This window comes from Penicillium solitum (genome assembly GCF_028829755.1).
Source record: "Penicillium solitum strain IBT 25940 chromosome Unknown utg000004l_segment0_segment0, whole genome shotgun sequence".
NCBI classification, from domain to species: Eukaryota; Fungi; Ascomycota; class Eurotiomycetes; order Eurotiales; family Aspergillaceae; genus Penicillium; species Penicillium solitum.
In genome coordinates, this window is record NW_027072124.1 from 296,440 (window position 1) to 323,223 (window position 26,784).

General features: G+C 47.8%; 7 protein-coding genes across 7 annotated transcripts; 2 read left to right on the top strand and 5 right to left on the bottom strand.

Annotated features, from left to right (window-relative positions):
• Positions 1 to 185: 185 nt before the first annotated feature.
• N7455_006102 (MFS transporter) lies at positions 186 to 1,780 on the bottom strand (the record flags this gene model as incomplete). The annotated part of the gene is made up of 2 exons (XM_065605268.1): positions 186 to 831; positions 882 to 1,780. The coding sequence occupies 2 exons, from the start codon at positions 1,778 to 1,780 to the stop codon at positions 186 to 188; spliced, it is 1,545 nt and encodes a 514-aa protein (XP_065461122.1).
• Positions 1,781 to 2,123: 343 nt separating this feature from the next.
• On the top strand, positions 2,124 to 3,883 carry N7455_006103 (Zn(II)2Cys6 transcription factor domain-containing protein; the record flags this gene model as incomplete). The annotated part of the gene is made up of 4 exons (XM_065605269.1): positions 2,124 to 2,284; positions 2,338 to 2,812; positions 2,883 to 3,446; positions 3,857 to 3,883. The coding sequence occupies 4 exons, from the start codon at positions 2,124 to 2,126 to the stop codon at positions 3,881 to 3,883; spliced, it is 1,227 nt and encodes a 408-aa protein (XP_065461123.1).
• A 215-nt stretch (positions 3,884 to 4,098) lies between these two features.
• On the top strand, positions 4,099 to 4,698 carry N7455_006104 (cysteine hydrolase family protein; the record flags this gene model as incomplete). The annotated part of the gene is made up of 1 exon (XM_065605270.1): positions 4,099 to 4,698. The coding sequence occupies one exon, from the start codon at positions 4,099 to 4,101 to the stop codon at positions 4,696 to 4,698; it is 600 nt and encodes a 199-aa protein (XP_065461124.1).
• A 725-nt stretch (positions 4,699 to 5,423) lies between these two features.
• Positions 5,424 to 6,083, bottom strand: N7455_006105 (uncharacterized protein; the record flags this gene model as incomplete). Its single annotated transcript, XM_065605271.1, has 3 exons — positions 5,424 to 5,724; positions 5,785 to 5,847; positions 6,070 to 6,083. 3 exons carry the CDS (start codon positions 6,081 to 6,083, stop codon positions 5,424 to 5,426), a joined length of 378 nt encoding a protein of 125 aa, XP_065461125.1.
• Positions 6,084 to 7,514: 1,431 nt separating this feature from the next.
• N7455_006106 (uncharacterized protein) lies at positions 7,515 to 9,410 on the bottom strand (the record flags this gene model as incomplete). The annotated part of the gene is made up of 7 exons (XM_065605272.1): positions 7,515 to 7,822; positions 7,906 to 7,956; positions 7,999 to 8,068; positions 8,125 to 8,189; positions 8,257 to 8,526; positions 8,587 to 8,959; positions 9,201 to 9,410. 7 exons carry the CDS (start codon positions 9,408 to 9,410, stop codon positions 7,515 to 7,517), a joined length of 1,347 nt encoding a protein of 448 aa, XP_065461126.1.
• Positions 9,411 to 9,956: 546 nt separating this feature from the next.
• N7455_006107 (ankyrin repeat domain-containing protein) lies at positions 9,957 to 11,012 on the bottom strand (the record flags this gene model as incomplete). Its single annotated transcript, XM_065605273.1, has 1 exon — positions 9,957 to 11,012. One exon carries the CDS (start codon positions 11,010 to 11,012, stop codon positions 9,957 to 9,959), a length of 1,056 nt encoding a protein of 351 aa, XP_065461127.1.
• Positions 11,013 to 13,251: 2,239 nt separating this feature from the next.
• N7455_006108 (uncharacterized protein) lies at positions 13,252 to 13,814 on the bottom strand (the record flags this gene model as incomplete). The annotated part of the gene is made up of 2 exons (XM_065605274.1): positions 13,252 to 13,647; positions 13,698 to 13,814. The coding sequence occupies 2 exons, from the start codon at positions 13,812 to 13,814 to the stop codon at positions 13,252 to 13,254; spliced, it is 513 nt and encodes a 170-aa protein (XP_065461128.1).
• Between the last annotated feature and the right edge of the window lie 12,970 nt (positions 13,815 to 26,784).

Below are 26,784 nucleotides of genomic sequence, written 5' to 3' on the forward strand. Positions count from 1 at the left end.
ACGTAACCTACTCTTAAATTTATATTTCCAGATGTACCTTGGTCTTTGGTCACGACAAATTATTTTATAGGATTGCCACAAGTCCACATATTTATATATATATTTTGGAATGTCGTTGTATAGGCACCAATTTGTTCTTTCGACAAAGAAAAAGGATGTATTATATTTTGCTAAGGGGAGGTTTCTCAAGCTACCTGCATCTTGTCTATCTCTTTGATAAAGGGACTCGCCTTCCGAATCCTGTGCCCGTAAAAATAGAAGACAATAGGTATCAAGATACACACTGCCTCCACAATTCCTAGAATTGTACTTGCCCAGTTCAAGCCCAGAGCCTTATACATTGATGGACCTGCAAGCGGGAGGAATGCTCCCATTATACTGCGAGTGAGCATATTTCCTGCGAGCGCGGATGCAGCATAAATTCCATATGACCGGGCAATGTAGTTTGAGGCGTAAATGAAGACGCATGCATTGCCCACTCCAAAGGGAACACCAGCTAGAATGGGGACGATCCAGTGAACGTTTGGGGTACAAGTCCAGGAGAACCACAGCTGACCAATGGCTAGAAGGGTAGCACCGAAGAAGACGATGCTGACCATAGCCTCTGGTTGTACCATGCCGGTTTCTGGATCCTTGCGGTGAAGATTTATCACCTTACGAAATAGAGGTTCGCATGCAATGGCAATCAAGACACCAACACCTATACCGACGAACGAAAGACCACCAATACCGGGCGACCACCCGCGTTCTTGTTGGAAAGCGATTGGATACGCAACGAAACATAGGTAGAGGACGCCATAAACAATCGCAACGTAGCCGTCCCAAAACATACTGCGAGAATGTTAGTCTTGGCTTTGTAGGATAATAGGGGAACAGCTTACCATATCGGCTCTTTTAAGAGCATCACGAAAGGTCTCTTGAGATTGATTCTTAGTGAAGATACAAAACTGACGCCATCATCATAGCGTGTCCACCATTTTGGGTTCTGTGTCTCCTTTCGTTTTCTCGCAGCGCGTCTTTTCAAGATCACGGGCGCATATGTTTCCTTGACAGAGGCTACCAGGACCAGGACCACACCCCCAATGATGAGAACAATCCAATTTGTCCACCTCCAGCCAAGATATTGGAACACAAACCCGCCTATGATTGGGCCATATACAGGGCCGTTGGTGGGGCCAATAGACCAGAAGCCGAATGCTAAAGCACGGTGCTTATCCGAGACGATATCATTCACAGATGCGGGCGAGTTCGACATCAATGCACTTCCAAAGAATCCTCCAAAGAACCTGCTCACGAGGATTGAAGCAATATTTTGAGCTAAAGCACTCGGCAACAATAAAAGCAAAAATATTATCATTGAGACAATATAGACTGGCCGCCGTCCCACAAGCTCGCTAAGTGGAGCAAAAATGATACTGCCTATCCCCATTCCAAGAAGGTAAGTGGTGACACCAAGGAGAGCCACGGTCTTCGAAATGCCAAAATCTTCTTGTAGTCCTGGAATACCAGATGTATACAATGTGCTGGAGAGACTGACAACTGTAGCACCAAGACTCATAGCAGCGACAGTGAGGCCTTTGTACCAAAGCGGCCACAGGCGCGGATCTTCGGGGTCGTCAGAGTCCCAGTAAACTTCGAATTCCGGAGGTACATGTATGCTGGCCAATTTGGAAATTGCTGGCTCGAGATGTGAGGCGAAGTAGGTTTCGGTACCGACATCGAGGCTGTCGGTTTGTTCAGGGTCGCTGCGCAATGTTCCAGGGTGATAGAGGTTGGGCATTGTGGTGCAATCCAATTGAGATCCACTGAACCGCCAAGAGATTTTTCCAATGTAGTGGAGGTAGTAAAAGGAGTAACTCCATTTCGAAGGTTTGCACATTTATATATATACACTTGGATAGTCGGCCTATCCCACTTACCAGTTTATCCACGGATATTTATTTAGTTAGTGCCACCTGTGGAGTTATTCATCAAGTGGGATGACCGGTGGAACTTCATTGGTGACTTTCCTCGGGGCCCCACCGGAGCTCCCAGTCATTACCTTCTCTTCTCCCTTTTTGCCTCCTTCACTTTTGCCATTTCACAAAGTTGTGAAATCTAAAGGTTTGCAAAAATTCTGCACAATGCCACCTCCTGCCGATATTGTCCCCTTGAGGTTCCAATGTGACTATCCAGATTGCAATGCCAAATATCGGCGTAAAGAGCACCTGAATCGACATCGTAACCATCATGATAAGGAAATCAATCTTGCCTGTCCTTATTGTGAGAGCGTCTTGACCAGGAAGTAAGTAGTTTCTTCGATCCCGTGGGAAGACTTTCAACTCAGAGAGTAATCAGTGACTTATTGCGACGCCATATCCGGACTTACCATCCGCAGAGAGAACCGCCGCCGTCTCGAAAATTTAGGGCATGTAGTACATGTCATGCACGGAAAGTCCGTTGTGAAGGTGTATTACCATGCCATGCCTGTCAACATCGCGGCGTCTTCTGTGTGCCTAGTGGGGGTGAAACCATAAGCGAACAACAATTTTCGATCGATGATCTCTGCCCTTTGCCGCCTGTTTCCACGATTAATGATTCTGTTTCTGACGCTCCCCGGTGGATTGCTCATGACTATATTGATATTTACTTTAATACTTTCCATCCAAGATGGCCGTTTCTCCATCGAAGTACATTTGACTTCGCCAAGGAACCTTGTGTACTTGTTCAATCCGTTGTCGCAATCGGACTTTGGGTGAAAGGGACTCAGGAGGCACGAGACGCATCAATACGTCTACATAATAAACTGTGTTCCGCATTTTACGCTCAAATGGTGAGAAGAAGAAGCATTATAACATTAATTGCATATAGAATTATATGTTGATATCATCCTTTTACTCTAGGACCAATGGTGCATCTCCAACTCGAGTCCACGCCAACACACAAATACCTCGTGGCCTATAACATCATTTCAAAGCGTGCTCCTGAATATCATCCTTTCTCTTTTCATTGCAAGAGAGAATGCTAGTACAGATTTGAGCATGCGATGCCGATTACCAGACGACAAATACGACCTCTTGGCTGCGCTTGTTCAAAGCTGTCGACGGTGGGGTATTTTATACTACCCTAACATGCTTCTGCAACACGATGCCGATGCACCACTCGCGCTTGTATATGTGAGCGTTGAAGAGATCAAGAGATTTGGACTAGCCCTCTATAAGGTGTGCCGATTGTCCACTCCCACTTCCTTTGGCTTGAGCGGAGAATGTTCCAATGGTGGCAGAAACGATCTTCTGACCCTGGCCGACTTGTCCTTTTGCATGCCAGACAGTGATGAGCTGTGGAATGCTCCATTGGGCGCGGAGTCCGAGGTGTTAAACAAGTCCGATTCATCCGCAGTCGGACGGGATAATGGAGATGCGAAAAACTGGATATCTCAAGCATCTGCTCTTCTACATGACGCACGAGTTCGCTTTGATTGGATATAGCAGAAACTATTATAGAAGATGCGGCTTATCTGCCACAGATCAAAATGCTGGCTATAAAGGCAACAATCGAACATATTCCCTTACTATTTTCTTTCATACTAGAATGGCAAAGTATTGATAAATGTGAAGAAACAGGAATGTTACATTGGTTACCCGGTCTTTTACCGGAAACCTATTTACTACATATATATTTTTGTTCTCTGATCGGCCGTACAAATTTTCAATTCAGAACCAGTCATTTTACGCGACTTCTATGTCATTTGAGTTTGACAAATACCTTTGTAATATTTTTCTGACAATAAATGTAGCCACATTGGACCCGCACCTTCGCCACCCCGAGGTCCACAACCACCGGTTAGGAAGTTGTGTATTTTGACATTGACCCTTAGATCCATGCCCAGGTGGGATGGCCGTGAAGTGATCGCCCCAGCCGGTCCAAGTGGGATGGCCGACCCGGTCCATGATTATTTGTCCCCCACAAAACCTATGGGATTTCTAAGCAAAGCGTACTTAAGTAGTTACAACGTACCTCCATATAAACACATATAACCCCACTCTTCTTTTTAATATCGAAAGTATCTACTGCAACGCAATCCAAGCTTCCATTTTCCAAAAACCTCTCTACTTTACAATGTCTTCTACCGCTCAATCCTTCCGTGAGATCGTCGGGATTCCCCGCTCCTCAGCTTCCCCGCAGGACTCAACCCTCATCATTATCGACGCCCAGAACGAATACGCCACAGGCGCTCTCAAGACCGAAAACGTTACAGAAACCCGCAAATCCATTGCCAAACTACTGGAACGTTACCGTCAAGCCGGTAACGGCAAAAACATCGTGCACGTCGTCCATGAGGTGCCCGAAGGCGCACCCGTCTTCACGCCAAACACCCCCTTGGCGCAAGAGTTTGAGGAACTCACCCCTAAAGATGACGAGAAAGTGGTCACCAAGAACTTTCCTAGCTCGTTCGCAAAGACCGATCTGCATGCCTATCTGCAAGGTCTAGGCGATGTAGGAAAGAAAGTCGTGTTGGTTGGCTATATGGCGCATGTCTGTGTCTCCACCACTACCCGAGCGGCTGCTGAGCTTGGATATGATGTGCTCGTCGTGAGGGATGCAGTTGGTGACAGGGATATCCCTGGTGTCAAGGCCGAGAATCTGGTGTCTGTTGTGTTGAGTGAGCTGGAGGATGGTTTCGGGACTGTCGTTTCCGAGGAAGATATTCGTGCATAGGCAACCGATGCAACCTCAAGCCGCAAGGTCTGTTGGATCATATTTACCTCGAAGGCTTACTGTATGAAGGACCGTTCAGCAAGTACACAGCATTGCTCTTATTGGCGCCACTTGAACGCCAAACGATGCGGTTAGGCATGGCTTGGAAATAAACGAACGCTGTTCAACGGTGTCCATATCTACATGGTAGTAAATGAGATCATAATGCACGAAAATTACAATATGACGATCTTGTAGAACTGCGTAACTATGAAGGAGACAAAAGGTAGACTGTAAGAGTCTGATACTATGGGTGCAGTTATGTGGCCACTGGGAGATATCAACAAAAGGCTAATGAGTATCCTATAACTATTGATATTCAAGTAGTAAGCTGGCATCTAAGCCTGTCACTAATATTTACAAGCGACAGAGTGAAATCTCGCTATGCCCGGGATTGTTCTAAATTGGAGTTTACGAATCATGTCAAAGGGTAAATCCTATCTTCAAGCTACCACACATTATGTAGAGACTATGCGAACTTGACAAAATCTAAACTAAGTGGCGCGATTCTCTCTCTTTCTAGGAACTCTGCAGCATTCTCACACAACATAACTCTGAGTGATAAAGAGACGCCCACCAAGCAAGAACCGATAACATCTGGAAACGACTGACATGGGTCGCGTGAGACACAATGAAGATCTAAATCCCCCAAATTGCAGCAAATCAGCGATAAAGACAAAACGCGCTTATTCCTTCAGGAACTGAAAGCACGAGCGTGCGCAACGAGTGAAGGCGCTGTCGCAGGTGTCCTCACCTTGCTTATTGGAAGTAGCAGCGGAAGCTGTATTGTTGATGCGAGCCACCTTAGAAGCAGAGTTAGAGACCGACTCACCGGTCCAGACTTCCGGACCAGGCATAGGGTACTCCTTGTAACCATTACAGATACTGAAGTTGAGCGAAGGGTCGTCTTTCTTGTAAGCACCGGGGAATTTGACCGTAGGCCTGGGGGTTCCATTGCCACCACCGACAACCTTGACTTGAGCGCAGCTAAAGATTCTGTCAGTATTTACTGAAAAGGTAGGAGAGGCGTGGAAGAGCTTCACTTACGAGTTGTAAAATTCGGCTTGACCACCCGTGGCACCGTGCACACCTGTTCCGGAAATTAGTATCCTTTGCTTTTAATTCGTATCAGGAGCTTAAAAATATAGATAAATCTTCTTGATCATCTTCTAAATTATGGTATCAGAGCAGCGTCTCTGGGACCTTGGGGTTGGACACCTTTTTATCTTGGCAAAAGACCCGTTCACAGGTGACGTCTACTTCTTGATTCCTCAAGAATTAGTCTGTCCAATACAGGAGACTTGCTATTCCTAACTCAACCAGAGTTCTTACCTGATGAATCCCATTCACCACCGTATTTGTGGGACGGTTTGTAATTAAGATCAAATCAATAATATTCCTATACTATTCTGTATATGGTCTAGTTTCCCTTGGCGTTGACTTCAAACAAATATGGACATCGGACTGATTGAGCCGCTGACTGTAACCGATTGGCAAGCATCGCAGGTGATTTTACAGGTAGCAACATAGCAAATGTCGTACAGGAATATATGCAAGATACAGTACCATACGTGGTGCACATCACGGTGTTCCTCAATTTAATGTGGCCCGCTCGATTATGGATATGCGCTAGGCCTTGGCGATAGGGCAGAGAAGAGTTATTATGGTAAGACCGATTGCGAGAATGTCTACCTGGGCTTCGATGTCCCCAAACGCGTTGATAATTGAATGACCGGTCGGTCTGCACAGCATATACTCCCTCAAAGATATGCACCGTCTCCGCTTTTTCGGACGTCAGAATCTGAGGGTCAACGGTGAAGGGTTTTTTATTGATGCCTGATCACGAAATTGCTTTGAGTCGATTTTTCAAAAAGTGCGGTGTAATCCCGGTCCGAGCCCAAGATTATTGAACGACCGTCCTACTATAGAGAACAGAGGTTGTTTATGTTTATGTTTACATCATGGTCAAACGTTTAGGTCCGTTCCTTGACCATGTATGTTCGGTGCCACAAGGTCATTTCAGCGAGCAATTTTCTCTAGACTTCACGGCAACAGACTTGTCGATAATCTGGTATTTGAATCATTGAAAAGGCCAAATCAAAAAAGCCTCAATGGGATAATATAACGTTGTGCATCTCTTATCCCTACGGCCTACTCAACTATTTTCAGTACCCACGCGCACAATTATGAGCTGGTTCCTTGGTACTAAGTTGTGGGCGCATGCCAAGTGTGTCAGAGTTTGATGATCCATGTGCATTTTCGGATAATACTGATATGCTGAGCAATAGGGCCAAGAGATCTTTTCGTCCATTGAAGTCGCCTCTAAGCAAGGACCGTCCACCAACTCACATAGTGCGCAATATACCAACAGGAAGAAACGCGGACAACGATCTACCAGAAATCAGGCCGGGATCTGCTCGCGAAGGCGAACCAAATGTGCGGCGAACAAGGCCAGGCTCCAAGCTTCCCATGGAATGCTCCCTGTGATACATGAACTGCCGGCAGATGAGATGGCCAACTATGTGGTGAGTTTGCCAATGAGCTCCACGAGGTCAACCAGTCAACCAACCATTAAGCTGATACCGCGCCAGCCATAATAGTACTCCAATTGAAGGCGGGCGGAGCGGGTCCGAACATGAATGCGCGTAAGCGAAGCGCACTGAGGGCATTGGGATCAGGGTGGATTGTTTTGCGCACTAAATGAAGCTGCTAGAAGTTGATAATTCGGTCGTTGTAACGATAAGGTTTCTGCACGCCTGGGCTAATATATTTACAACCTACTTCGCGTGGTTGCCCATCTGAACACTTCCGGTTTGCGTATTTACTTCCTCGGACAATGACGATTGTGGCCCCTTTCTGTCCGCGCGAAACCGTCGTACTTGTTCAATTTGATTATCCTCTCCCGTAACTGTTGGTGGTGGATGTTGGCAGTCCCCAATTGTAGACTGGATGCTGTCGGGCAAATCTTCGTCTTCACCCCGTGCATGAAATGTATCGGGATCGAAAATCATCAGTCGGAGATTTCTTCCCGCGCGGGGTTGAACAGTCTTCGTGACAGCCTCACGTATCGACGGACTCGCACACACTGCACAACAGCTTGTCAGCACCATAACGGCCTTCCGCTTCCAACCTATAATAGGAAATGAGATCGGAATCGGTGACACTCACCCGCCACGGCCACAGCTCCGCATTGGTTATTGATAAGTCGCGCAACTTCCTCTTCAATATTAACCGAGCCATAAAAGTACTAGAGCCGCTCACCCTGTTGGTAGGAAATATTTTCTTCGGGGCCTGATTGGGTACGTGGGCAGTAGATGCTGAATTGCAAAATCTGGAGCTTGGTTAGATTACGTCGCCTAGGATGAGTTGTGCTCGCAGATAACTTACACAAAACCCTTTCCGATCGAGATGGAATAGCTGTTCTATCCATTTGTTCACCCACTTTGGATACCCTGCGTGCACTATGTTAGCAAAGGCGATCCCTAGACTCCGAACCATGGGCCAAACGCAGGGACATACCATCTGTGCCAACTCGGCGCTTCCAGAGAACCTCCAGCTTCCGCACCATTACTTCTCGCTTATGACTGGCTTGTACTAGCATCTCAATGTACGACAGCGCTCGAAAAAATCCAATGTCCTCCACCACGAAGAGGATTGTACCGAAACGATAGAAATTGAGAGGGTGTCCGTAGGGTCCGAGTACGATAACCGGCTGCCTACTCGGGAATTCCAGTGCGTCGTGGTATAGCTTTCGCGTAAGCCCAAGTTGAGGCTCAGCTACCATGCGCACTGTTCGTTGAATCGGTCCGTCTTCCTAAAACGCAACATAGAAAAGAGGAAGCTGAAAACAAGCGCGGAAGCTGGCCCGTGGCATCCAGAGCTGCACGTACTGGCTAGGGCGGATCGGTCGGTTGAGGGGTAGTGTGATGTCAAGCCAGAGGAACTGGCTCACAGAGTTCATGGTCACCTCATTTCGAGAAGATTTCCAAGGCTTCTGGTTCCATACGGCCACCATGCAGACAACGGCGCTGATGGAAAACCATAGGCAAATAGCGCCCACCAAGTACCACCGATACAGTGACTGTCGCTCCACGAGGTGGTATATAAGCGCGCAGATCGCGGTTACCGCAAGAAGATAGTGGCATTTCATCGCAAACTGCATGTGACGCCGTTGGACCGCCACGCAAGTCACTGGTATCACGAGAACGAGAGCAGATCCTGCCTACATTGAGTTAGCTGTAGCCACCTGTGCAACTCGTAAATACAGCTCCGCAGATAGTAATACGTACCGCTATTGGAACAATGTACCGTGGATTTGTAAGGTTCGTCGTTCTAGCGACGCTGACGAGCAGCGAACAGTGCAACAGAGAATGGAGCACACATATGCGACCTACCTAGCGATGGAACCACGCGAGCATGTGACGGTCCACGTGCAGCAGATCTGCCGGAAAACCAAAACTCACACCGGTGCATAAGGGGATGAGGTTGATGACTGCCAAAGAGCCAGCTCTTTTCTGTGCTTCCCTCCAGGAATGGGTTCGCAACCGAAGGCCAACAATATTTGCTGCAAGTATGACAGCCAACACTAGTGCTTGCCGGTACTGGGAGATGTCCAGCCAGCTCATGCCCTTTGGCAGGTGGACATAGGCAAACTGCCGCCAGGAGCCTAACATTTTCAATTGGAAGGGGCGACAAAAGCCCATATGGCGTCTCCCCCGCGCCTAGGGCCACACACCTCGTCTAAGCCAATAGATCAACCATATTGACAGAACGGCTGCAGCGCTGATGGCATACAAGTTAGGGAGAGAGGTGCCAGCAAACCATCGATACAAATCTGACCCAATCGGGGGCATTCTGTTTGGTTGTCAATAACTCAGAGGGATAGACGATTACCTATATAGAGGCGGCTAAGCCTGGCTTTTCATATTGTCAATTTCCTGAGCGCAGAAAGAGCTTTCTCTCGTGGATTTAGGTAATAAGCTCCATCCCTTTATAGTCTGTTTGTTGCGGGCTCATTTAGAGTAATGCTCTGCCTGTCTTCCACATAACCCCATGTCAGAACGGTCGCCGCAACAAAATGATCGTCCGCATATCCTAATTCACATCGCTAGCCTGTTTACCTAGCAAAATGCTGGAATGATCCGGAGTGAATCTCGATTGATTTTTAAAGAATGAGACATAAATGACAGCCAGAGACTATTCTTATTTGATAAAAGTTATTAGATGTAGGCAAACCTCACATGTCTTGTGAACAGCCGATCTTGGCTTGGATAACAGCTGTCCCGTCTTTTCCGCTCTATCTTATCTTCAATGAGCTTCTTCACAGCATGTCTGTTGCGGGATCTAGCAAGGAGAGCTGGAACTTTCAGGTTTGAAACACGTTTCGAGTCCTGGAGCAGCCTTTTGACTATTTCCACGTCTCCTCCTTTGACTGCCAACGCCAGCACGGTTTCGCCCCAACGATTGCTCAAATCGAGGTTGATGTCAGGATGCTGAAGCAAGATGTCCAGAATATTTAGGCTTTTATTACGGACAGCCACGAAAAGTGCACTCTCCTCATCAATGCTGTTCAGCTGGTTGATCTTCAATCGACCACCTTGTTCCACCAATAATTCCACCGCATCAACATTGCCTCTTTCGATGGCTAGGCAGAGCGGGGAATCTTCATGTGTGTGTCGAGCATTGATTTCAAGCTCGTTGTGAGTAAGAAGCAATCTCACAACCGCAATGTTACCCTCCGTTATAGCTAGGCGGAGAGGTGATCGAAAGCCCGCGCAGATATTTGGGTCGAGAGTCGGTCTTGCAAGAAACCATCGTAGAACAACTGTGTCCATTCTTCTTGCCAGATGGTGTAGTGAAGTAGAAGGCTCACCATATCTCCCCCCTCCTCCGACTGTATTGACATCCACGTCATTTTCAGTCAAAAGTCTCTCTGTGACATCGTCGCGATGACTAGAAGTCGAATACCACAGCGGGGTATTTCTAGAATCGTCCTTGCAGTTTACGAGAGCGTTTTGACGCAGCAATAGATCTACCACTGCGAGATGTCCACCCATTGCAGCTCTGTGGAGCGGCGTGCCGTTTCTTTGGTCCAGCACACCACAATCGATGGATTTTTTGTCGAGAAGTGACTTGACGGCCGATAGATTTCCACTAGCAGCTGTAAGATGCAAGGTCGTTCTTCCCTGGTGATCCACTGCGTCAACGTCTTCTCCCCAGCTGAGCCGCATTCGCAACGTACCAGGGTTCTTGCTGTCCGCATCATCCCTAATCATTTCTGTATTGCCGGTGCACGTCTCGCTCTTTGTCTCGGGGCACACTGTTCTGCAATGATCTAGGAACAAATATTTGATGGGCTCCCTGTTCTTGATATAGGCTTCGATCTAAGGCGATATACCATCCTGATCCATCGCGTCAGGGTTGGTACCTTTGGAGAGTAGCATAGCCACAAGCTCTTTGCTTTCATAAAAGACTGTAAGCCAGAGCGCGGTTTGGCGCTGGCAATGTAAAAGATCTATCTCGATATCAGGGTGTTGAAGGAGCCTCTTCACGACGGCAGATGAATTTTTCTCCACGCTGTACCATAAAACACTCTTTCCAGCCTTATTCCTTAGGTTGACTTTTGTCTTTTGATTCTTTAGGAAGAGCTTAAATGTCGACCCGGACCCATATTGTACGGCTGTCATCAAAGGGGAGTAATCATCAACCAATGCGTTAACGTTGGCTCGGTAGGAGAGTAAGGTTTTTGCAAAGTCGGTACGGTTGGCTTTAGCAGCCTAGTGAAGTGCAGAACTGTTCTGGTGCTTGATGTTGTATTTGATTAAGACCAACAGTAGCTTTGGATAGAGTATTCGGCTGGTTCGGGTAAGAGCAGAAATTTCGTGTCCCCCTAGGGTGTCGGCTATCAACCAAAGAATCTCGGTCGGCAAGTCCAGGATAGTGGCGAGTAACTTAATAGTCTGCATCTCATTATTAGTCTCCGTAAGCCTTGATGAATAAGTATAGCTTCTTGGAAGTAACGACTATCATACCATGATTGTGTTGGTGGTCTGTTCTATTTCGGAAAGGAACAAAGGTAGTCGCTGATTCGATAAGAGATATGCTTTCCACGGCTGGTTATGGCAATGTAGAGTAATAATGGTTCAGTAGATGGGGTGCAGTCGTGGCTTTATAGATTGCCCCGTCATGGATAGTTCATTGCTGAACTCGAGCACGGAGCACTGTCTAACAGATTCCACACAGTCATTTACCAGCCCTTCGCTCCTGGGATTACCTGTGGTGTTCCTGGGAACATTTATTCGGTTCCTAGGAGCTTGTATCAGGCTCCCAGGGACTCGGTGGTTCCTGGGAGAGACAATGTCGTCTGGGGATTTCTAGCGACGAATAGAAAGCACAAAACAGACTTATTGGACTTAGGCCATTTTCTTTAGGTAACGCAAGATAGCTGACTTCATGACGTTAGAACCCACAGCACAGAGCAAATCTAGTAAGCACCGTAGCTGACAATCCGGGCATAAAGTCAGCTGAAGTCCCCTTTGTTCTTGCACCTCAACCATAAGACAGTCATGCAGATTCCAACTATATCACATGCACTGCTAGCCACGGCGTTGCTACTAGCTAGCTGTGTCCTTCTCGTGTGGTCTCGTCGAGTAGTTCAGAAAACCTCATTGCACCAGAAACTCGACCTTGCCGTGTTTGCGCCGAAGATTGTTCTACTGGCAGTGCACATGGGACTGAGCTGGAGCAGAAAATGTGAGATAGGGAGAGAAGTGATATTGGGGGTAACCAGTTTATTTCCCTCTGTACTCGTGGTACGTGCCATCATGTTGTTTCTCGGTTTTACGTTAACCACCAAACATCAGTATCTCCGAATAAGTATTTTCCTGCGAAGCCTCCCTAGTGCGCCATATCAGTTGATGATCTGTTTTCCGCTATTTGCGCTTCTCTCGTGCTTAATAAAGATTACGGCCACGGTAGTTGGTACTTACTTTGATCGCCCACTGCGAGTCGTCGTACTCTTCCTTCTCTTTTTGGATCACCTGGGCTTGGGTTATATTTTTTGGTGGCTGGACGGGTATACAATGGCCCATACCAGGACTCGAGTGTAACTGCGTTGCGCTTTGTATTGCACAGTTGGAGTAGCAGCTGTTCTTCTTCTAATTGTAATCTTGGGGGTTGCTATGTCCTGTTGGCTGCTATCGCTGGAGGTAAATCCTCACCCTCTCGGTGGCAAAGATCATTATTTGCTGCCCTTTCTAACTTTTACAGCTCCAACTACTCATCCTCATGGTCTGGATGGTCATATCGTTTTACGCGGTACGAAGTGCTGGAAGTCCAGTCGGCGAGCATTTAGTTTGTTCAACCCACGTGGTAGGCAACGAATTCTAGGAACATAGGGTCAAGGGCTTCATTGGTGGGCTATGACAGGCTTGCTATCGTCGCACACCGGAATTGCAACATTGTGGTGATACGGCTCCGAAACGGCTTTGATGTGTTCAAGTTCAACAGCAAAGACTAATGTCTGAGAAACCCATCTCCTGGCAAAATGGCTAAGTCACCGGCCGATCGATCGTTCCAAACTTTAAGTATACCAATAAGGTTTCCCCGAACTTCATCCAGTGCATTTTCAATGGAATGCAAGCGAGCCACCTGCTCATCTTGGCGAAGCTTCAAGTGGCTTCCTTCGTTGCATAGCTGAATATTTCCGGCCCGCAGCTTTTCGTTTGCTTCTTCAAGCTGCTTGCCATCGGTGTGTTTGGAAACGCAAGACTCCCACAAACACCGGTAGTACCCCACCAGGCGTGCAGCCTGAAATGTAAGCTCGGTGTCTTCTTCTTTAAGCTGTTTCAATATCTCAAGTACGGGTTGGAAGGGCTCCACGGCCAGATTATTTCTCATGGTGTCGTGATTCTGCGTATAATTGGTCAGCGGGGTCCTCTATGGCCATATGTCCATCTTACCGGCTGCGAGACTTCATAGCCAGACACCGAGGTATTCTCGGCCGAACTTGCTTGTGCGCTCGGTGGTACCTCTCCATGTCCGTCTGCCATTTCAGGCAATTTGCTGGGACCCTCCATTGTTGGTCGTGTTAGTAAAGACGCTACTATCTAAGTCAGGAAATCAACGTCTCTTTATAGCCCTGCTCATCCCGCTGCTAATGATAGAGCATGGCCAGAAAAGGCCGATTGAGAAAGGTATACTGCTTGTATAGGATTAGCAATCCCTCAACTATGTGCGGTCGTCCGCCGTCCAACACTCAGTTCAGTCCCCGTAAACACCGTTCAAAACTAAGGTTGGGGCGGATTTCCTTTTCAGAATAATATTCACACTTTTAAAAAGAAAACGCGTTTGTATCTGATGCGTACGTTTATGTGACCTACATAAAACAGTAACACGGGCTGGTGAAATTTATTCAGGAATGCCTATAGTACCTACCCGTTGAAACTTAGACAACATCAAGAGTAAACGGTGTTTTCTGGCGCCCTCAAAAATGCAATGCCTTCCTTTGATACAGGAACCGCCTCCAACTACCAATATGAATTTGTGCCCTCCTGAAACTTCCAATTTTGAGCTGCGTAAGGCCAGGCAAAGCCCTATTCATGCTGCTGTGCTGTATTACAGAGTGCACAGTAATAGCGACTACAAGAAGCCCGGGGGGAGCTAATTCAGCGCAATTACTCATCATAGAGCCCAAGTAATGGCTGTAATCTCTACACAGAACCCTTCTCTTGCAATGACCTTTTCTTTTTTTTGCTTTTTAGTTGGTGTAGTAGCAGATGTATGCCAGGGGCTTGAAAAGCCTTAGGTTTGACCTGGTGTTTAGTTCATAGGAATACGAAAGCCATTTAGGTGAGGGCTGTTCATAGCTCAACACGGTACATGTAAGTTGAAGTTTTCTACTGTGTTTGGATTGGATGGATGGTTGTTGAATAAACCATTGCAACAACCCGGTTTATTCAGGTCACTAAATCAATTTCTGAATTCTGCTAATTGAAGGCTCGACCTCTCGGGGCATTGTTTCTCTCTGCTAGCCCCTTCTGTATCCTTTCCCTCATTTTGCCGGTGGGCATTGTCGGTGAGGTTTGGGCCGCAGACGTTGCATCCACTCCTGTCGGACTTCCTCCTGGGTAATGGCTCTCTCATGTTGCAGCTTTTGTTCTAAGCCCTCATTAAGGGGACCAAACGCCGTGAGAGATTTCCACCACGTCTCTGGTCTCAAGCATCTCTGTTGAAGCCGCAGTCGAAGCGTAGTTTGTGATCGCTTCAAGGGAGGTTCAGGGCTATTGGCAGCCTTGGTCTTTAGCGACGGTTGCATGTTGAAGCAATGGTCAAGCAAAGGCATGGTGTCAGATGTATCTCGCAAGCGGCGCGTTGACCGACGGGAGATATTACCCATTATCCAAGACAACGTGGGAGGGGATATGATGCTTTGACTGGGGGAAATCAGGCTATTTATCGTCTCCCTTGTCATTACTATCACTAGAAAGTGCTCCGTCTCATAGAACCTGGACAGCAGGTCTCTCGTCCCTCATTTAGTGGAATAGAATGAGAAATTATTAGTGGTCGATGGCAGGTCCATACTTGGGCGGCCGAGAAAGTTGATTGTACTGCCTCCAGACTTGCCCCTCTCCCCCTGTACTCAATTGCTTAGACTTGAGGTCCTGTTGAAGATTTTCAACGTTTTTGGTCTTCGGTTGCCGGCTTGGTCCCACTGGGATGTTTAGGCTTGAACGACAACATAATTTCCGTCAAACGTTCAGTCCTCAACGCCTTGAATAAGATGTTTAACGCATGGGCTGAATATATAGAGGGGCTTGCGGCTTGCTTGACAGACCAAAAGCAATCATGGTCCTTAGCAGCAATGAGAAGCGTGCGTTCTTCAGACAACAGTGCCGTGAGGCATTGGCAGCCCATATACGTAGGTGGCTATATTCCCTCCGTCTGGTGAGACGAATTAACGCGCCTTAGTTGACCGACTTGACCTTGTCGTCGCTCCCAGCCAAGTCCGTCTACAACCATCGGGCGGGGATGGATACGCTTGGTCGATAACGGAATCCAAAAAGAGCCTATTGCAGTCGAACTTGGGCAGTGGAAGTGTGGGCCTGTACCGGTCCATTTGCGAAGAAATAGGCCGGTCGCTTGAGGCGGTTACTCCGCAGACGCTACAGGCTGCCCAATCAGAACGGGACCACCTGCCTAGAGAAGAGGTGAGCATTTTTATCCATCAAGCCGCCCCGAGGGCCTATACAGCGCTGAAGATAGACGCAAGACGCGACTGGCATGTAGCGAAAAGGAAAGCGGATCATTCACGGCAAAAATCCGCGAATTGGAATGCGCCAACCACGACATAAGCGGCGAGCTTGACCGCACACGCATCCATCTGGAGGAGTCCCTTGGCGAAAACCGCGAAATGCAAGCCAAAGTCCGTCGACTTTAGGATGAGCTGGAGTGCAATTCATCCCGAGCAAGTCACTTGGAAAACGAGCTGGTTCGTGTCATAGGGGGGATTGCCAAAGCTATGCAGGTGTTACAGGTTCATCAGGCGCAGGAGAGGAGTATGTCAGATTCGTATGGAGACAGACAAGATAAATCCGGTGATGGCATAGACAGCACAGTGCTAGGAACGCCGGCTCCGATACGCAATGGCTCATCTTGACCTCTTTCACATTGCAGTTGCTGTGTGGGCGGGCGTTATGTATGTACGTATAAGAGCTGTTTGCTGATGAATGTCATGTTGTAGGCAAACGACAGCGAACACGATATTGGGGCTTTTCACATCTAGACTATTTGGTGGGCCTTGCGATTATAGAAAAAAGTTGCGAAGGGGAGTCAAAGCTTTAGCGTGTTTTCATGTTTCCGTGTCGCGTGTTTACGTTATCTTATCGTAAGCTGGGGCTCTAGCCAATGGGACTTTTGAGTGGGTCTAAAGTTGAACCCCCGTAATAGGAAATATCATTTTGCTTCAATGGCACCGCGTTTATGGCAATACGAATGACGCGTTTTTAGCTGTAAATTTGCCGATGTTTATTTCTAATAACCTTGAAGGGAGAGTGTGGGCACGAAGGGCTTGTCTGCACTGTGGATGGCCGTGACATGAGGTTTATAGGTGAAACATTCAAGCGTGCTATATATATATATATATATATGATATATCCTTAGCTTCACGTATCACCGATTCCGTGGCATATGTTGCAGTGCCAACCCAATTTGCACGCGGGATACTACCGGTGTTTCTATCCAGCCACCACCCACACCAACACTAGAAATTAGCCCGAACAGTGAAGGCTTTCTTCGTGTACTGGCGCTCAAAGGTTAAGGCGAGCAATGTTGGTCGGTTTACCTGAGCCAATATCCGATCACCTTTCTTGCCTGTCAATATATTCGGGAAGCTAACACCTTACCCAATATAACGCGCTTATATGCGCTTGAATGACTCGAGGTTGTGATAAGCAGTCTTGTTGGCCGCGTTCACCAGCATCTTCAGTTCGCCCTCATCCCCCAATTGCTCGAAGAGTTTGCTCTGATTGGTCAGTATATAGTGGGGTTGACTGGGCGGTCAAGACTTACGCGTAAAAGCTCCTCCGGTAAACAGCAGCTTTTCAACTCCTTAGGCAGACCTTTGGCTTCGGCACTCCATGGGTAGTGTGGAGGATTCTTCATGATCAGCCTTTTTATAACCTCAGCCAAAGCGAATAGCTTCAGAGTTGCCGCGTCTATCTCGGCTGCATCGATTTGGCAGCTTTGCTCCACTCCCGCTATAACATGGACCACCGTTAGTAAACTGTGCTCATATGGCCCACCAGCTGCGCTCAGTTTCCCCACTCACCGATCCTGACCCCACCGGACTCTGTGAGCAACATGGTATCGGCACTCAAGGCGGCGAGGGCTCTCCCGCGACCGCGCAGATATTGAATTCCTTCGAGGACCTATCAGGTATAAGCACCACTTTCTCATGTCGGGCGCTGAGACTAGCACTTACCGGCCGAATAATTGCGGCAACCTCACCCTCAGTAATAGTGCACCTCGATACGAGGATCTGACTTACCGAGAGCTCTACTGACTCCTAGACCAAAAATACCTGATCCTCCCAACAGTAGCACCCTAGTAGACCCAGAAAGCTGGGATGAGAGAATTGACTCCTGGTTTCCAATAGTGGCTTGACAGACGAAAACTGCTGCTTCAGAAGGTGGATATTGACCAGAGCCACTTTGTTGTTTCTGTGCCGGGCCAAGAAGACGGACTGTCCTTGGGAAATCACCACGATCGCCTCATACGTCAGCCATGGGTTTTGGAAAACCGGCTGAAGATTCCAAGCTTTGTCTTAATCCTTCAGCTGCGCTGGTTTAGGATGAGCCGGAGCAGAAGTAGTTGCCGCTGGGTCGGGCTAGGGCCTGGAAGACGGTGCAGATGGATGGGTTGGTTTTTTTAAAGTGGCCCAATCGGGTGTTCCGTCATACCACACAGTAGGAGGTCTAGATGGCTGACGCTGAATGGAATCCATCTTAGGAGCGTGTCGAGTGCGAGGGGATAGCTTTGATTTGGCGGTGCCAGGAACCCTGAGTAGAGGGAAATGTTGCGGAGTGGTTGAGGCATCCATCCTATTTAATATTAATGGAGCCGCAGAGATGACTGCCACCCTATGGAACTAGATTGATGCTGACCCATCAAAGCCGAGCATGGGCTGTTGTACGGGTGTCCAACGACGTCAGTGATCAAGCGTTGAAAGTTGCTGTTACACAAACGGTCGTCGCGGTAGAAACCGGCCCTGCCCCGCAAAAATGTACGGGTTCAATGTTTATGCATCCCAGAATTGGAATGAGATAAGGTACTGTTTGTCTTTACTTAGAAACGAGTGAATCCCGTAAAATCGAATAAAATGGTCTCGTGCATTCATCAGCCACCTCTCGTTTATCTGAAATCTACTCCTACGGCCGGAAGCGATCGGGAACCCGTCTCTGTCGAGCAGATCGACGAATAACGGATGAGCTTGAGGGGATAGAGACCGGGAAACGATCTGAACGCCGGGCAAGCCGAGGCGATCGAAGCTGCGAGGGTACTGTTGGAACACTCGACCCCCCTGCTATGACTTCGAGAGGCGTTTCCGTAATTGACTCGCTAGTAACATCTCCAGCCACTGAAGAGGAAAGGAGGGCGCTGAAAGACCCGTGGCATCGACTGTATCCGTAATTAGTGAACAGAGCACGGGAATAAAGGGTGATGAGTTACGTACTGTGTCGGGCAAGAGGTGTTATTCCCGGGCAACCGATGGGCGAGCCAGCCGTCCATGCACCCCAAATGAACCACCCCCTTATATGCATCGCATCGCAGCATGACGGGATCATCGCTGTCTTCCTCAAAGCAGATCGGACACACCTCGCCACCTGGACAGGACCCTTGGTCGAAGCTGTGAATCTGGATGCAGTGCAGTCCACCGTGCTCATTGTTGATAGACAGGATGGCTGGATCATTCGGTGAAATACCCCAGGGCACCCGATCCATTGCAAGCATATCTGACGTGACTTCACGACTAGGAGGCTGAGATACCTCTAACCATGTGGGGGCAGGAAGTCCCGGGAAGGTGATCTCGTCAATATCCCATATCGGAGGAGAGAGCGTATGTGGCTCAGAGGAAATTCCGGCTGATTCCTCTTCTATATCATCAACCTCTTCAGCTGTAGATGGCGAGAAAAGATGGCGCGGAGATGCCTGCGCGTGGACTTGGCTACGCACGGCTGCGTTAAACCACCGCTGTTTGATATCGTTCTGTTGACGTTCTTGATGCCACCTCTTGCAGAGGAAAAAGAAGACAATGCCATCCAGCTGAGAGTCAAGTGTAGAAAGATCGAATGGGCTCCGTGCAAGGTTGTTTAGCTTGTGCCGACCTTCTTTCAGGGTCTCTTTCTTCACAGTGAGCTTACAGGCATTTCCTTTCTGGGTAATGCCACAGTAGGTCTTATCCTCCCTGAGGGGACCCATCTGACAGACAGCCAAGGGGTCCCAAAGCCACTGAGAGTCTGACATCTTAAGCGCAGAATATGTATGGGGGAGAAGGATTCAGGCAAATCTGAAATGCAATGGTTATAGCGGTAGAAAGTCAAACCATTGTGAAGATCTAGTTGAGTATATATAGTAAATATTTTCTCTTAACTGCAATTATGATACGTATTGGCTGTATGGAACACGACGACAATTCCTGACTCCCAGGGCAGATGGTTGTGTTCCCGGGAGCACTCGGGCTCCCAGGGGCTAAACAAGAGTTCCTGGGAGTCATCTAGCGCACCCTGGGAGCTACCATTATCTGTAACATTCACTAATAGCCGTGAAGGCTCTACACCTCTTTTGGAAAGGTGCTTGGACCATCTGAACTGGTCGCATGTGAGGCTCCACTGTGCCCTCGAAGTACTTGATAAATGCAAAATTCTTATATAACTGAAGATGTACACCTTTTAGCTACTTGCTCTGCTTTGAAAATTTCACTTCAACTTGAATCGCGGTCATCATTATATCTATAGCAGATACTCTCCTCATCGCTGCAAACATGGACTGGAGCTCTGACCATATACAATCAATGTTCGGTCGAATTATCGGCGATCCCACTCACCGTTTGGAGTGTATATGGGTCGCAGAGAATGGAATATGTTGCCAGGATACCGTGTCGAAAGAATCAAGGAGAAATGGAGCAATATGTCTCAAGACGTTTCAAGATCCTCTTGCCGGCCATTCGCCTGCATTGAGACTCTCAACGGCAGCAAGTTACATGTTGTGTGCAGAATGCATACGCCATTCCTCCAGGGCCAGGAAGTGTGCCCAACGATGGATGCATTTGCTTCACGCTCAAGCCAATCAAGTTGAAGGAACCACACCAATTCAGCAACATGACTACAACCACGGTCCATTGGCACATCTCTGGCCAACTGGTATGTCCTACGGCATTGGTAGAACCAAATGCCTTCTATCAGTGCCTCTGTCCTGTCATATGGCCCATGATAAGCTTTCATAGGCGGCAAAATAGAGACAGAAATCTCTCAATGAAGGACATACAGAATGTACTCTTCGTGCAGCTGGAAAGCCCAGAGATCTTTACATCGAGGTCTTGTCAATCATTCGCAAACAAACAGGCCTCATCCAAACCGTTCGGCCTGATAACAGCCATCACCGCTTGACCATGATCAAAACAATATCCTCTTTCTTGCTGCCTCCTATGTTGCCCTTTTGACCAGATTTCCCCCTACACGGCAACGACCAAGCTTGTTAGCTAGCCTATTGATAGCGCTAGCCCCACCACCTTCCCCAGAATGGCACTCGCCTGTATCTATTTAGCATGAATGTATATTCAATCTTGCTGGAGTGCATACCGAACTCGGAGTTGCCTGTACGTGTGTGTACTTCCTGGGATCTATCACTAGGCAGCAACTCTGGTGATGGAGCTGCAGACCGCTGAACGCGGTACCATTTAAATGCAGCCTCAAGGGTATCAGAAGCAGGCTTGGTTCGTGGACTGGTTTCAGCAGACTTGGGAGAATCTTCCCCCAGAACAAGCTGAAGCTCTCGCGTCAGCTTCTGGGCAAGACGAAAATCTATATCGTCTCAAATTAAAATGGCTCCGTGGCTTTTTTGAAAAAGTACTGTGAAATAAGGAAGTGACGGTATGTATCTAAACAGGGATGCATATATATAGAAACGAACCCGATTAAAATGCTGCCAATACTGTTAATAGCAGAAGGTCAAAGCAGATCCTACGTACATGCAACCGTTGGTGACGTGAGGCTTGCTGTTTATAGCCTCGGTCAAGTTGGCAAACGGATATCAACATATAGGAAACAGGAACCATGCACATTCATACTATCGTTTAGTATCGAATTAGCTGCTCTGTTCTGCGGCCTTTGTGCTATCAATTTCCGAGCCACCGACATTACCACCGCTAGTATCTGACTCCTGTATTTCCAACTGCTTTAACAACACATCAAGAATTACATATGTTGACTCCGGCTTATGACCGGGTTCCTTGGCACCGCGCTCCTTCAAAAGATAATCTATCACGCCTCCCATCTTCTGAGTGAGTTCATAGAAGATATCCGCCAACCTGGATATATGGTCCCTATCCTCAATTGCGTGTTTTAGGGTAGCCTGTATATCACCTAGTGCTTGTTCGAGCTTGGTCTGGGCTCTTTCTGCCCGGACGGCCCGAGAGTCCAACCTGGCAAGGATACGAAGATACTCCTATTCTCAGGTTAGATGGGCTTCTGAGGAATCCTGTAAACCTACCGAGGAATCCATGTTATAGAAAAGATAAGGACCAAGTCGTCAACAGTAGGCAGCTTGAAGCAAGCAGCAGCTCGACATTTCTGTATCAAAAAAGGATGTTTCACTGGCATTTATAGCTTTATATCCATAGTCATCCTCTAACTAGCGCCTTCTCGGGTCCCCAATAGACGTCCCTTTCTGCGGGCTTTCAACGGGCTATATAAGCTTGTTTCTGGCCATACGCGGTTGCACGAGTATAGAAACTGCCTTCAGGCCTGACCCTCTGTAATGTAACCGGCCGAACTTTGAATCACCTGAGAAAATCTACCAGGTCTACACATCAACAATGACAGACCAGGACGAGCCACGCCAATTTTCTTGACACCCGTTAGTTCTTAGGGCGCCCCACCCCGGAAGGGCCTCTCGAGGATATTTATCACAAATTGGAACTTCGGCGTCGAAGCTTGTGAGGACAGACTCTCTGCCTGGAGGGCAAAATACGGCCTTAATTCCGAGAAAAGGGTGAAGAGAGAAAACAGAAGGGGAAAATCCAAGGGCGCCGCCCGGGAAAAGTCGACCGAGCTGGTGTCGCATGGGACGGAATCTGGGCATGCCAGTCGGTCTAGGCCAAACCGCGTACCGTACCCTGGCATACGCCTCCTAATCACGGATTAATGGAAATTATGCCATAGGATTAAATTTACCGGTAGTCCACAATATGTTTTCGATTTCTGGTTGAGTGGCGGCACTATTGAATCGCGATCGACTCTAAAGGTGGAGTACCCTATGAGCCTCCACGTATCAGAGGCAATATTGTTCGGCCTCGCCGAATGGTCTCTAAAATGATTTTACGGTTTAACGTCTTGAGCATGAACCAGCACGCGGTCCACATACTCTGTATTGCTGTAAATACTTACGTCATGTATCATACTGTAGACCTTCTCTAGCAATTAGCCGCGACGAGTGCGTGCCAGAGTATGGTAACCGTTTCTGGGCCAAACAGATCTATGAGGTCGCGATCAATCCTATTTGGAAGACAAAATTACCACTATTCTTTTAATTATTAATGGGACTCTATCCCCCGCGCTAACTGAATGGTCTACAAAATGCCGGATAGGTCAAGGCACATAACGGATAGCGAGAGCCGGATACGGGGCGAAAATTGCACGGGCCAGGCAACACTTGGATTGTTGGAATGAGCATGGGGTCAGTATTCTAGTGACCTGTTTATTGAGGATGTTTATGAGGGCTGCCTACCGGTATGTAGAGTGCTCTATCTCGTATAACGCTCAGTCCAACCGTAGGATCACTAGTGACGGAACATCACAACCGTTGAGGAGCCTAGCGGTTAATTGATGGTAAACGGAAAGTAGGGAGCAAAACCGGAGAAGAAAATGGTCAATGGCCGGCCACCGGAATGTAACCATATCCATGATACTATAGGGATAACCGTTTATTGCGGGCCTGTCGTCTCTAGTCAGGCCGGTGAATGAATTTTCTCCCCAACCTGGCAACCTCACAATATTGCGGTCTATATGAATCGGTGGTGAATCTACTCATTTCGCCGTGGTCTAGATCCTAGCTAGTACCACCGGAGACCTTTAAAAGCTCGCGTTGCCTACCTGAACCGGTAAGTCTAGAGCAAAAAACCGTTTCTTCTTGTGAAAGCCTCTAATATCGTAACCACTTTCAGAGGCTTAACGTTCAACATGCCTTCCCGCAGATCGGTACCCCAAGCCCCCGCTAGAGCTAGCCAGAGCATTCCCGAGTCAAATGTTGTCCCTAAACGCGCTCGGCGGACTACTATCACTGGACCTGATACTGCCCCTCTGTCAGGCACTTAAGGCACACACCTGCAGCCACCGCTGGTATGTCCTGCCATCACCGTCCCGTGAATGCAAGTATACTCAGAGCTAATGCGGAATCTAGTCTCCCTCGCCTATAGCCAAGACCTAGAAACAAAAACACTGGAAGATTGTTCATCGACTATGCTTATAGGTTTTTAAAGGCGCTGATAGAGAGCGGGACGAGTCAATGCTTTCTATCCAGTGACTAGAGGCCGACAACGCCCAAGCCGCAGCGAAGATCCGCCAGCTGAGTATCGAAAAAGATCAGTCTTTAGTCAGGGTCTAGGCATTTGAGATGTAAATATGGAATCTGAAATAGTAACTAGAGACCGCGCAGTTTAGTGGCATGGCGAGTGATGACTTGTTGCCTTGGCTGATGCAGACGAGCGCCGATTTCATGATTGCATAAAACAAACTTTCCAGTAGAGTAGAAGCAGAGAAGAACAAACGCCTGGCCGCGACCCTGCCTGCTTCTGATGTGTTTCAAGGGAACTGGCAAGCCCAGAATGGGCACCTTGGAATGCTTGATACCAACTCGCTTCTAGGTTATTCACTACCGAGTACCCTTCCGTTGACTAATCAACAAACGCTGGCCTAAGCCAACCAACAAGCCAACCAATATATATCGCCCTTCTGAAGATGGGCGTGGTGTGGAGAGGGAGATGGGTCGCTTTACAGAGAAAGCCATGCTGTTATAGTGATCTTACGGGCTTATTCATCTAGCTAACATAAAATGGATATATACGTAGCTTTGGGATAGTGTGCACTATAATTTATGCGGCTTCACAGGTGCCTGTCTTGTAAATGGAGGACTTAGGGAATATTGTTATAAGATCCAAAGTTGGATGGATCATGTCGTAGAATTTGAGTGGCGCGAATGAACTATAGCTACCGGAAAAATCCTGATATCGGCGCAATGCCTTTAGGGCAAAGGGGAAGCAATATGGGTGTGTATTCAATTTCTATACTCTTACGGCTCTGACCCTTCTACGCGGAGCTCGGTGATTACTTCGATTAGCCTTTTGTGGATATCTTGGCGTGGTCTTGGCGTGGCTGGGCCTGGCATTTTCAGGGGTAATTTCGAAAGAGGGCTAGCGGTGATTTGTAGATCCCGTTCGCAGATGTATTTTTATCTCGCATCCACGGTCGGGCGACGCCTTGATTGTCTTCCACACTCGTCCTTTCCTTTTATGCGTTTTTTCCCCGCTATAATAGAGAAATAATACTGACAGCCCCATTATCCAGAGATTATTTTACATAACCTACATTTCCTTGTGGTGATACCCATGGGTGACCCACTTACAGACATGAGGATGCAATGGCACTAGGGAACGAATGACATCTGCGAGATTTGGTTGGATTGACGCATGGTATGTCACGCATTCCTCCGTAATACGGTGGCTGGTAATTTAGGCCAGATTTGGTCTAGTGCTCGGCCGTGCGCCAAAATATCCGATCAGAACCGGGCCGCGGCACGATCCATGTCGGCACGGATCGTAAGCTTTCTTTCCTCGCATGCGTGCATGGCGCACAGTCCATGAGTCACGATCCCCTTGATCTACCGCTATCACGTTGACCTCACGTTATTCATCTGGCCTTCAGGCGTTACCAGTAGCCGCGAACCAGGAGTTATTGCACTAGCCATTACGCTAATTATTTTGGTATCCAGTCCTACCACCTAGACAAGGACTGACATATGAATCTCGGCACGAGCCGTATAGGAGATGTTGATTATTGCCGTATTGACTACTTCTTGCGACTAGGAGTGGAGTGGACGTAGTCAGTCGCATGTTCTCCCTAAAAGAATCTAGATATTTTGATAGTGGCGAAATCAGCTATGAATGGAGCTTGTTCCGCCAGCCGGAATGAAGAGGTTGGAGATCACGACCTAAAATGGCTTGAGCTAGAGAGAAGATAGATATCGCGCTGTCCATAGCTCGGTTTTATCCCTGTCTGGGGTGTGGAAGCCAAAGTCCTAAATTTGGGTGATATGGATCGGATAAGAGCGGGCATCTTCGGCCAATCTGGTAAGAGTAGGTCAGGGCAAATTTATGGCCGGGACATGCTCGTCAAAAATAGTGACCTGTGATTCGTTCTCAAGCGATGTGCTAGATCCCGTAATGGCTAGTTCAAGCGAGGCGGACTTTACGGATCCGCAAATCAATTTTATCAAGGCTATTGGCAAATATTGGCGGAGCGAAGCGGGATAAGTGGAGTCAGTTTCCTCCGGTGCGTGATTTAATGATAAACGCGAAAATATGGGGTCGATGATAAGATTATGCGAGTGATGTGGAAATTATAGAAATTACTTACCGTGCGTGGATCCGGGATGCCTGCCGGGGATGTAGGGAATGGTGATCGCGGTCCGAACCGGAAGCGACTGAGCTTCCCCCGGACCAATCCTAAAGTTTTCCTGCCGTCTAGACCGGTCCATAAAGGTCAAAAAAAAAAAAAAAAGCCTCGCAGCAGATTCGAGATCATTAGTCCTCTAATAGGACTACGACTATTCTCAAATCTACCAAGGAATTCATCGTCTCTATGCGAATAACCTTGGCTCTCATAAGCGACGCGGTTTTGGCGCGGAACTTGCCTGAAGGTAATACGTGATCCTTATGCGAATTGCGTAATACCACGTTGTCGATGAATGAGACCAGATACAAATAATGGATAGACAATGGATAAACGGATTATTGAGTGATTTTCTCTATTATGGTAATTTCCAAAGGCTTCGATTTGCGTTCTACATGATTGTTGAATGACGACAGGGCCCGTCTCACATCCTTTCGATCCTCAACTGTACTGTTCTTGCCATTGTCCTTCTATAACATCCTAACCTTTTCTTTCAAGGCAGCCACTTCTTTCCTCGCTGTGTCAATACTATCCATCATGTATCCCACTTTTTGCTGCATTGCTTTGTTCCATAGGTCCTGGCTCTTGAGTGAGTCTTCAATAGATC